General features: G+C 39.0%; 1 protein-coding gene across 3 annotated transcripts in view; it reads right to left on the reverse strand.

Moving 5' to 3' along the window:
* The window catches only part of PTCH1 (patched 1), a 75,342-nt gene that overhangs the window by 37,250 nt on the left and 25,902 nt on the right, over positions 1 to 12,190 (reverse strand). For all 3 annotated transcript variants that reach the window (XM_064439594.1, XM_064439593.1, XM_064439592.1), the window contains exons 3-11: positions 8,161 to 8,350; positions 6,783 to 6,852; positions 6,579 to 6,670; positions 4,952 to 5,150; positions 4,180 to 4,301; positions 2,750 to 2,897; positions 1,828 to 1,959; positions 1,366 to 1,521; positions 650 to 748 (exon numbers count right to left, since the gene is read on the reverse strand). In XM_064439594.1, coding sequence (XP_064295664.1) covers positions 650 to 748; positions 1,366 to 1,521; positions 1,828 to 1,959; positions 2,750 to 2,897; positions 4,180 to 4,301; positions 4,952 to 5,150; positions 6,579 to 6,670; positions 6,783 to 6,852; positions 8,161 to 8,350 — 1,208 coding nt within the window. The remainder of the gene's footprint in view (positions 1 to 649; positions 749 to 1,365; positions 1,522 to 1,827; positions 1,960 to 2,749; positions 2,898 to 4,179; positions 4,302 to 4,951; positions 5,151 to 6,578; positions 6,671 to 6,782; positions 6,853 to 8,160; positions 8,351 to 12,190) is intronic.

Raw genomic sequence — 12,190 nt, forward strand, 5'->3', positions numbered from 1 at the left:
GAGGGTAAAAAGGTTAATAAAAGGAAAGGATCATAAAAGTGACGACATCTTAGATTTCGTAATGTTAATATGTTAAGCTTTGAAATGTCATGGTCAATTATAAACATCAGAAAAGAGCAGAAAGAAATATACAAAATAACTAAAACTTAAGGCCATAATAAGTAAGTAAAGCTAACAGTTCATACGAATAAAAAGGTTAGTTTTCTGAGCTGTCCTCCTCCTCTTTATTTCCACCTCAACATTTTTGTGTTCTTCCATTAAAAGCGTTATGATTTAATTGTCAGACTCATATTTGAGTTTGTTCCTAAATTTACACTGACTTCCACTGAAATTTTGGGCAGAGTTTGGATTACAGCCTTTATATATGGCAGCTATAAATCAAATTTTCAAGACAAAATAAATCTAAGGCAGTATTAAAAAAAAGGAAAGAAAAAAAGAATGTGAAAATTCCAAAACATTCTAGGATCCCACACATTGCCATCATTTCCTGTTTTGACAGAAATAAGAATTTCTAGACCCTAGAAAAAGCTAGTGAGAAAAAAAACGTTGTTTTTTTCTTAATCACTACTGATCAATTCTGGATGCAGTTATCTTTTCCTATATGAAGCCTTTTGTGTCATCTTCCCCCAAATCCCCATTTTGTCATTACCTCAAATGGAATTCTCTTATTCTGCCCTGTTTCGCTAAATGCATGTGCCAGAAGGAAAACATCATCTACACCAACTCCAAGAGCAAGAAAAGGCAAAACCTTGGGGGAGAAACAAACAAAAACCAAGAAGGCTGTTTTATGATCTGCCATGTAGCTAGCCATTAAATGGCTAATTAAAGCAACTTTTACATTACACTGTACACAAATCCAAGGATAAAATGAAAATCAAAAGGATGCAATACAGCTATTAACTTTTATTCTGGAATACCGTGAGGAACTTGTAGTATACCATTTACAGGTACTAAATCTCACCAAAAGTAATTCAAGTTTTGAGTAGACAAAGACCATCTGATAATAATTCAAGTTATGTTAAAAATATTTTCAGAGTTTGAACATCCTGATATATTCAGATGTAAAGACAAAACCTGCAGCTTCTTACAACTGGATGCCTCCACTCGTATTGAGACACAGAAAAATCAAATAGCCCAGAAACCAGTAATTATACAAACTACATGATATCTGCATTTTTCTTTAATATCATTTGGCAGCATGATCACTTCATTTCTCACAGCATCAGCTATGAGATCGGGGAAAAGCACAAGTAAAAGCCTAGAACCAAAATACTTCTGCAGCTTTTTTCCCCTCAAAGATTCAGTTGTGTTCATTTATTAACAGAGTACTTGTAATTTAACAGCAGACTTGTGTCTCCTAAATACCTGAGTTGTGGCAGCATTAAAGGAAATTCCAATCAATGAGCACAGGCCCAATCCTGCAGCCACCGAGAGTGCAACCAACAAGACTCCTGCCAGCCCCACGGCACCCTGAGACTTGGCACAGTCCCACCGCAGCATTGTTAAACAGGCGTAGGCAAGCTAAAGCAAAGGGGGTGGGGAGAAGGAGTTGGGGGAAAAAAAGCAAAATATTAGACTGGATCCTTCTCTAACAGCTATCTCTCCCCACCCAAAATACACATCCTTACAAACATTTTTCAACAGAATAGATAGATCAGATGTTACGCAGAGGAACAGGTTACAAGCCTGAGTCAAAAGTTTACAAACTTTAGTTTTTATTTTAAATATGCTTAAAATGTTCTGGGCTACTGACAAAAAACAATAAAGCAGATATTTAAGCCCTGCTTTACTACCAGAGAAAAGAAATAAATAAATAACTTTTATTACCATTAGTAAGTAGCCACTAGCTACTCTGATAACACTGACATCAGAAAATGACTTTAGGATGTCATCCAGGGTGGTTGTAGTAAAGGAAAGCACCTTCTGAGTAGAGTTTTGTGCAACACTTTGATGAACAACCTATGACAAGAAAAATAAAACTTGGTGTGACTAAAGAAAAAATTCATTACCATCTTCTATAGCACACATCTAAAATCAACTACTTTTGCCTTGATGTTTCTGCAAAAGCTCACACCCTACACGGAGATTATGCTCCACGAATGTGTTTGGTAATTATTCCTTGCAAGCTACTGATTATCAGACAAAAATTTGCATCCTTCAGGAAAGGCCACTGCATTCCTGGCCGATTCTAAACATTTAACTTGAATACTCTTTCCATAATTCCACGATGGATTTGCTGCAGTACAAGTTTTGCCTTTAACCCAAGGCCAGTGATCTCTTCGGGGTGCTCCTCTTTGCCCCCTGCCTGGCCATTTGCAGAGGTCAGAAGCAGCTCAGCAGAGGTCAGAGTTTGGGACACAGAGGCCAGGCACTGTCACACAGCCTCCCCACCCGGGCTGCTGCTGGGAGAGCAGCCCATGGCTGGCTAATGTTTTCCAGACACTTTTACAATAACCACACCAATCAAAAGCTTTTAAATTCCAGCTAGCTCTTTGGTTCCTTCTCAGCCCCAGGAAAGCAAAAAAGTCCCAGACAGGAAAGAGCAAAACCTTCATGGCTTCTCATTTGTGAATAACCAAGCAGCTTCTTAACTGGGGGGAAAATAAATATCAGCTTAAAAACTGGGAAGCAATGACTCAGTTCTGGTTTAAGCATCCTCCTTGAAGAAATACTGTAAAAAGCCATGACAGAAGGCAGTGGATCTCAGCAGGACTTTATAGTATGATATCTAGGTTATTTTCAATTTTACCTCAACATACATCCTCTGCCATGCTTCCAGAATTGCTGCTGCCTTATCCTCGTTCCAGTTGATATGTGAAACATATTCATACCCCTTGAAGTGCTCGTACATTTGCTTAGGAGTCATTAACTGAAACATGGTTTGCAAAGCCTGGGCACTGTGACATGGAGAGAGGGGAGAGGACAAAGAAGCATAAAATGAGCATTTTCAGGAAATTATTTTCATGGCATCAGGTCCCAAATGAGACCCTAATGGGAGCTTGCACAAGTTCCTCATTTTAAAGGGCACATATTTGTATTAAAATGAAACAGAGTATAATTATTCTACTGTGTATCTGGTGCAACTGTACTGGTCTATGCAGTACTGAGGCTAAATCTTGTTTCACCAAAGTTAATGAGAGTTTTGCCATTATTTTCAATAGCATAAGTTTCAGGAGCAAAGAATGTAGCCCTACAAATGAGTTATAAAGATAATGATTGATAGATTACTTTGAGGATGCTACTGGAACAGTTACTTCTGTGAAATCTTGTAAATGCTGTTAGCAATTTGTCATTTGAAGACCTTGGTCTTCTTCAACCCTTGGAGAGAAATGCCAGATTAAACTCCCAGTGCCTGACAAGCTGTGAGGGGTACACAATGGCAATAACTATCCATCCTGAATTTCCACAATATGCACCTCTATCCAACAATTTTAAAAGCTTAAGGGACTATTTTGTGTTTCACTAAAAATACATTCTTTGGCTACCTCTTGAGAGACTTACCAATGTCTGGTGTGAATGTAAAAAAGGTCAAAACGAGTATGAAAAGTTCTAGTAAAAGTTCTTTGTATTAAATATGAAAGAATTATGCCTCACTTGGTTTAGTATAGCCTATATTTTTGAGAACAGTTCCATTTCACAGGTCTTCCACTACTTAAGTCCAGTGTTCCATGACTTCTTCAAGAGGTCTGAAGTAAAGGGGGTTGTTTTATCACTCAAAACTATTCAGAAAATAGACTTCTCTATATATTGATCCTGAACAACACGTTCAGTGGAGAATCTCTAATTCTGAGAGAAGTCAGATGAGTAAGCACATTATCCAAATTATTTTTTTTCCACGTTTTCCTTTGATCATATTTCAAAACACAATCAAAGTGCTTTAAACACTGTTCAATGCTTTATACATATATTCTGAACAACAAGGTTGCCAGGAAAAAGCTTTCTTTCTGAGCGACATATACCATCACTCTGAGGTTAGATGCAGGAAGCAATGACGCCTCCTTAAATTTAAACAACTGTCTAATCACTCTTTTAAATTCCCTTCTCTTGAGGCGGGTCCTCCTAAACTGGGATTCATAATACACATGAAGGACAGTAGATTTGGCATGATCCTCCCCCCGTGCTCTAAAACCCAAACTCTTAACAAAGAAAAACTTTGAAATTTTCTTTAAACATGTTTACCTGACAAGTTTACCAGAACTGTTCTTGACTGTACCACCTATAATCAATTCCTCCTGCCAATGCATGTATTTTCTTGACAGTCCATAGCATCCACCACTCAAAACAAGGGCTAAATCAAGAGGCTAGGAAAAAAGTTAGAAAGAAGCAATTAATCAGTTTCATAACTTCAGACAAACTCATACCATAATTCAACACCCAGTATACTAGAATAACAGATACTAAAGCCAATCTAGGAGGTCTACAAAGAGACATGTGTGCAACAAATCAAGCTGAATAAATCAGACTGATACTTGTTGACCAGAGAGCAATTTTTCCAAAGCCTGATGTGATTGATAAGGGGATATATAAAACTGGGGCCCGTGACTTCAAATTTTTCACAAAAATCAACAAAACTGGGGCTACTTGAAGGAAGGCTTTGGTGTGTGGTGTGAGTGTATAGTGGCACCTGTATTCCAGCACTGGCTATGTCCATCTGAGGCCTCAGCTTTGCTGAAGTGCCACATCACCACATTTCCACACCCAGCCAGTTGCTGACAACTGCACTCCCACTCTAAATACAAAGGATTAAGCAGTGCATCACAGAATGAGGAGAAGGTCATGACTGTAGGCTAACAGCATACAGCATATACAGGAACAGAAAAATGACACCGCTCAAGAATATGAACTATATATATATAGCTCGGAAGAAAATGTACGTCCTTCTCTCCTCTCTGACTGCCTCCCCAACCTCAGCCTCCCTTGAAAAGATATACACAAGGACAAGCAAACTTACTTTGGTGGAATTTTTATTGGGAGCTGTGATTGGGCAATCAGGATCAGCAGGATTCAGGCAGGGTCGATCCATATAACCATGACCAACCTCTGCTTTATTCAGCATTTCTTCCCAGCTCTCCACTTGATAGTTTATTTTCTTTAACTCTTCCAAGAATTCTAAGGGGTCAAAGTTGATCCACTGCAAAGGAGGCTTCCCCCTGCAAAAGAAATCAGGAGAAAATGACACGCACACAGAAGACAAAAGAAGTACTGAAACAAACATACTTTTAAAATTCATATTTGCACAAATCATTGAGCTATTTTCAAGTTAAAACCTTTTCTGGTAAGGTTGTTTCATAAAATGTAAGGCATGTTTTAACTAGATTTGTTTATGTACTTTTCTTGCAGGCAAGTTATAATTTTAACAAAAATACTCAGTTCTTACAAAGTTATTGTGTAAATGGAATATTCACAGGTTAAAAATACTTCCATTTACCAGCAAAGCAAAACAAATCATCAAGCACCTAAATAACAAAAAGCAGCCAACTGCTGCTTCAAAGAAGTAGGGGGGGAGGGGAGAGGGAAAGAAGAGAGGGAGCTGAGGAAAGAAAGCCTTTCTCATAGTATCAGATTACTTCTTGCTAGTCTAATAATCATCTTGCAAATGTAATCAATCAATATAGCTGATCTTTGTTTATCTGTAACAATACTGCACTCCTTCAAATGCCCTGGGAGCTTGACTATCAACCATCAAGCCTTTCGTGCTACCATGGCTGTCACCACTATCACTGTCACGTCTCCCACCCCCCACTTCTGAATTTGTGATGTTGCCAGACTAGAAAGGCTTTTGGCTGCCTTATTCTGTGGTTCAAACCACACTGTATCTGCTTAACCAGGCTTAAGTCATTATTCCGAATCTCCCAACCAGAAAACACAAACCCCCTTATTTCCCCATCTAAAACTGTACACTAAAGGTTAGGAGATGGCCATTGCAAATTGCTTTTACAGAGACATGCAAACCAGGACAGAAACAATAACTCAAATGCTAACTCTTGCATAATTAACAGAAAATGCCTGCACAGATTAACAATTAACTCTTTAAAGGATTCAGGGCATATAATATCACACTTGTAAACTGTGAGAAACCACCCATAAAAGATACTATATGGTTTCTTTAATGACCTCATAAGCAAAGGATTTGTTCTTTATTCCTTCCTAAGACTTGAGATTTAACCCAAGACGTTTTCTTAGAAATAAAGTTCCCAGACAATCAAAGTTTTAGAATTTTATGGAAATGGGGGAAAAAAAACCCCACCAGTAACAAGTGGATTCCATGGGGGGAAAAAAAAGGCATAAAATTCTTAAAACTTGAATTCAGAACTTACATTTTATTTTGCATGCTAGCAAAACAGGAAAAATAACACAGGATTTAAATAGATGCCTACAAATCACCTCTCAGAAACAGGAAAACTTTTGTTCAATGAAAAAAAAATCCATGCATATTTTCTGTAGAGACACTACGTTTTATCTTTTATTTTTCTGTTTAACCAAAATCTGAATAAACAACAGGAATGCGACTGAAAAATCACACACAGTTACACAATTAAAATCAGTCAGACCAGAAAGTTATAAAAAACCATGCTTACAATAGATAGGCAGTTCCTGACTGTAGCTTTGCTCCCTCCCAGAAGCAGTCCAAAGGAGTGATAATTAAGCAAGGATAAAGATATTCTATGATCTGTCAAAATCAGAAAGGGGAAAACCACAGTTATACTAGAATATAATCAAAGCAGCACAAGCTGAATCATGATAATACACAAATCTTATAACTAAATGCCTGCTAGACATACCTGGTCCATGTAACCTGCTTCTGTGATGAGTTCTCCTGATTTATAACACAAATGTTCCAATTTCCACTGTCTGTAAGAAATATAAAGAACGAATATTTTTTTTCTTGCACAATTACCGAAAAGTTATTTTTAAAATGTAGCAGATATTCAAAATTGCAACTCACATACATATACTGGCCTCAAGCAGCAAATCACTGAGAAAGGCAAATATTATTCAGCATAGATATACTACACAATAAAAGCAAAGGCCATTCTTTTTGTAGTTACAGACTAGACATTTGTTTCAGTTATTCTCACATTCTCTGTAAAACTCATTTTTTAAAAATTGAGCTGCTTTTGGATGAACAGGCTAGTCAACACATGTTAAAGGCACAGAAGTCCATCTTTGTATAAATGAGACAGCTTGTGACTTAAGATGCCACTCAGTGACACAAGTGAGAGAGAAGCCGGCTCCAGCTCAGAGGACCAGAATATTCTCAGTTGACTCACACATACAGGAGAACAGAAACCATTAGGATTCCTGCCTTCCTCTTTCAGCTATGTTACAACTTCCACTGCCATGAGTTCTAACACCTTAGACAAGGCAGGAGCTGGGCAGAAGGTAATCTGAGCCTTGGCATTAGTTCACTGAGGCATCCTTTGGATGTGCTGAAAAGATGTGCTGAAAGACTGGGTGCTTCAGGCCTCTGAGGCAGCACTCGTAGGCACATCATTATTGAAGTAGTAACCACGGAGGAACCACTTTTCAGGGAGGTATCTCACTAGCCCAAAGCTGGTACCTTCCTATGGTGCACCTTTATTATGTTTTTGCTGGACAACACACAACTCCCAAACTTCAGTTTGTGCACGCAGACACTCTGAAGGCCAACTCTGTTATGTCTATGTTATTAAACACCTCTTATTTCATCCACTGCCATTTCTCACACGTCTGCATTCCCCTTTACATCTAGACTGTTGGAAGGACAGTAACCTCTGTCGCTGTTCAGAGTCACCATGAACCTTATGATGGCGTCAGCAAGTGAATTCAGCACTAATAGCAAAGCCTTTTCAATGTCAGGGATCCCATCCATAAGGTCCTTAAGAGCATAGACATCACTCCTTTACCAAGACAAATGCTGGATATTGTAGCACTTCTCATAAGGGCACACTCTCAGAATCTCTTCCAACACCACTTACCCCATCTTATTTGTTAAAAGCCAACTTGTCACTGCTATCATGCCACAACATCAAGTATCAGAAACCAGTGACATTCAAACCAAAACACAGTCCTAAGGGAAAGGCTCTGAAGTGCTAACCATTTAAAAATAAATGGAGGGAAGCATGTGCCCACTTTTTAGCTGTTACAGATGATGAAGAAAACTTTTGCTTTTCCCCTTACCTGTTGTACATATAGACATGTACTCTGCTGGCCTGAAGCGCAGAGTCAAGGTGCTGTCGGAGTGCTTCTGTTGTTAGTACATTAGCACCATCTTCCTGTGGAGTCTGGATCATGAGCTGGGGGTTAAACATGGCCTCTTCTCCAATCTTCTGCCGTGTGTAATTTAACTCCCGACTCACTCGTCCACCAACTGATGGATAAATGTCAACAGTTTTGTATTAGCCAGTAACTCCTTATTCTGGATTCACCTGACAAGCACTCTCCAGTCAGAAAAATTTGACTGTGTGCATGGACTAGTCTGTCTCAAACTGATCACAGTATAACTCTAAAATTAATAACAACCTCATTTTAGTAACACTGCAACAAAACCCATGCTACTCATTAAAATACCATTGCCTCTACTGCACTAAAACATTGATATGTAAACTGGAGCCTCAAGCATGTTTTTTCTACATTTTAACATATATGCCATAAGTAAAAATTAAAAAAAAAAATCCTTTCCTTGCAGACCAGACCAAATACTATGTTACAATTTCTTACACTTATATAAACAGTCTGCTCAAATAGCACATTTCAAGATAAATGTCTTTAATTTACACTCTTCTCCTAAATAATTTGGCAAAGGCAGAAGGACAGTGTTTCTCTTCAGTTAAAAAAATGGAGAGAAAGAGTAAGTGATCATGACTACTCCTTTCAGCCTTACATAAAAAAGAAAAAAATACCACGCTCACATTAAGAGATGCAGTTTTGAGTGTAGTAGAAAGGACTGTCTACAGCTAATTTACCCCAGTGGTCCAGTACCTGCATAACATGCTGTGAGGCAGAAGATCATGTGCAACATCTGTTTTCAAACCCACACGGGCTGAACAGTGTGCTCCATATTAAAACATGGTGAAAAAAATAAAAAGAAGAAAAAGGCAGAGGGAGACTGTGAAGTCAACAGGCTCTAGAGGGAGCCATATTCAAATTGCCTTGCCAGAAAATATTACACAGGAATGGAAAATTATCTTCCCTTTCACAAAAAAGCATTCAGCTAGAGTTCATATACTTTCAATAACCTCCCCTGTTGTTTCTCTAGCAAATGCATGTGGGAGGCGGGGTCAATTAATTCAGCCCATTAGCTGAATCAATACCACATCCAGATGAGGAGGACAAGAATACCACCAACATGTTGTTTCCATCCCTTACAATTTATTACCTTTATTGCTCTGCTAAGTCCAAGCTACAGACCTGGTCTAATTTGTTACATTTTTTTCAGCCCTAGTCAGCTTGGCACTGGTGATCTGAATTACTGCCAAAGTTTAGTTCTGCAACAGTGTGAACAGAAATTAGGCATGTACATCTATCTCTTCCTAGGCCGTGCAACAGAAGACTGATCTGTAGCCAGTTGGCAGTGTGGAAGACGACATTCCCAAGCCCGAGCGGGGACATACTTTTTTAATCACTTGGGCCCCTAACCCACCCGTAAACCCTCCTGGGGCTAAAAGGACCACCAGGCAAGAAGCTGAGTCCCTGCATGGACAACGTGGTCAGAATGAGACCCTCAACAATTAAACCATACAGTCATTCTGGCACAAAGCATTACTTAATTTCTAGTTCACGAATTTTTGAAGAAGTAAGCATTTCCACAACACACTCCATTTTTTCAGCCTGTCACATGTGGCATTACCTCCTGCACGCCAAGTAATAGTGACAAGCTCACAGTAAGAAAAAAATAAAAATCAAAGTACAGCTTCCTTACGAAGAGTCCCTTTACAACTTCTTGATATCACTCTTACTACAGTGAGAGAACAAAATCATCAAGACTGTATATGGATGGTAGCAAAAAAGCTATTGTTAATTTTCATCAAGAATTAAACTCTAAAAATACTTTCACTCATCAAGCTCATGTTCATGCTCAATGCTGTCCTTCTCCACCAATCAGCAGTCTATGACACTATGACTACTAAACTTTGCTTCATCTTACAGAAATATGGGGTGGGGGTAAGGGAGCAGAGTTATCCTAATCTGTATGTCTTGGAACCAGAGCTTTCTTTCGCAGTCATTTACACTCAAGTGCCTCCAAAGACAAAGTGTCTCCCTCCCTTTTTTGTGTCTCAATGCCAGCCAAGACAATAAAACCCCAGTTTTATGAGGACTGTGGAGTCTACCATAAACTTCTACTCCTGGTACTATATTCTCTCCCATTCCACCCACTTTCTTTTTTAATTTAACCAGGACTTGAACCAACAAAACACACTTCATGCAAGACAAAGGGCAGCATTCCTATCTCTGCTGAAAGTGACCAACTGTTTACTATCAACAGAAATGATTGCTTCCTAATCAAGGTCCTGTCAAACCACATTAACTTCACTGAACAAGGCAGATTTAGCTAATCAAAATTGCATCACACAAGTCAGTCATCAGAACAGAAGCAGTTTTTTTCCCCTTTTAACATTCAAAACAGGAATAGCAAAACCACCCAAGAAGGCGGGTGTACGTTCCAGAACCCAGCAACAGATCCACTCTGCATTCGTCTCAAGGCATTACGCCATTTAATTGCTTCTTTGATGGGTTCGTTATGTACATTTCTTCAGCCAAACAGAGTAAAGGTAACCCCACAGGCAAATGTGGATACTTCACACAGTGTAGCACTCAGGTACAAAGAAATTATAAATGTAGATTGCAAAGGAAAATTCTGACTGCCAAAGTCAGCTTATGTGAAAACATATGGATAGACCACATGGATGCATCAGTGGCCGTTCAACCCAGCAGAAGTAATAACAAGCAAGTTTCTCCCAGTTATGTTTTCATTTATTGTAATTGAAAATTTGCAAAGATCGCTGGAGGCTGCCATACCCAGAGACCTTAAGCTGCCACAATCAGCTGAATGCAAAGTTTTTTAAAATCAAGTGCTCTTCTTGCCTTCCCCCTGCCCCTGCCCCCCCATCCCCATCTGGTGCAAAATCCTAGGAGAGAAACCACTATAAGTGTCAATTAAAACTACCTGAAGCCTCTGGTCTAATTGTGCTGAAGATACGAAACAGTATGCTCGACATTTGCACACTCTGCAGAAAGTAATTCCTTACACTTTTAAGAAAAACAAAACAAAACAACATGCGTCATAGTCATCACAGGATTTCCACACTATAGGACAAATGATGTAGTGGAAGATACGACCAATGAACAAAATGCTGGTGTTTTGTGGTTTTCCTTTATGGACTCTATTTTCTCATATTTGGTGACAACAACATTTTACACTCAAAATGCTACTGATTTAAATTGTGTGTAATACATACAGTATTAATACTTCCCATTTTATTCCATATCAAAGACAGACAGAACTATTTGACTTTAATATTCTGGTGACAAAATTCACACATCACTCTCCTTTTTTTGAGATATAAAGACAGTTGATAGTCCTTTATTACATGATTCCTTATGATTTAGTGCCTAGATGGCTGAGTTGGTGGCACAAATTCCCACAAGCCAGAATGCTGATTTAAATAACAGATTGGTACATTGTCTCATGGCCAGTGGGTAACACAATGCAGCAGTCTGTAGACTATCCTTCCAGCAGGGCCACCAGATTCTGGGTGTCCACCTACTAGGAATGAGATACTATGCCATCTGTACAATTTAGCTAACGAATTTTAAAAAAGGAAAAAAAAAATCACAACAAAGTCATAACACCATTGTGCTGGCACCATTTCTCAATATATCACTTCCTAATTCTCAAGAATGTGTTTGAAGGCCAGTGTTCAACATAAGACAGTTTTACTGCCAGCATCTTTGTTGCTGAGTATTAGTTCTCGTTAAAAACCTGGTTTTTTTCAGAGAAAAGGAGAGTATCTTCCCCTTTCTCCACCTCCCCAACACCCACAGGCTTCCCTCAGCTCTCTGCCAGGACACAGGACATTTGCCTTGAGCAAGTCAGCATCCCGTACCATGAAACACACTGCTGCTTCTCATGAACTTCCCCACCAACTTGAACGGAAGCTGGTCAAGGTACTACATTATTTGCCCTTCTGAAGGGTCTGAAGAGAGCAGT

Source organism: Phalacrocorax carbo, chromosome Z, assembly GCF_963921805.1.
Source record: "Phalacrocorax carbo chromosome Z, bPhaCar2.1, whole genome shotgun sequence".
NCBI classification, from domain to species: domain Eukaryota; kingdom Metazoa; phylum Chordata; class Aves; order Suliformes; family Phalacrocoracidae; genus Phalacrocorax; species Phalacrocorax carbo.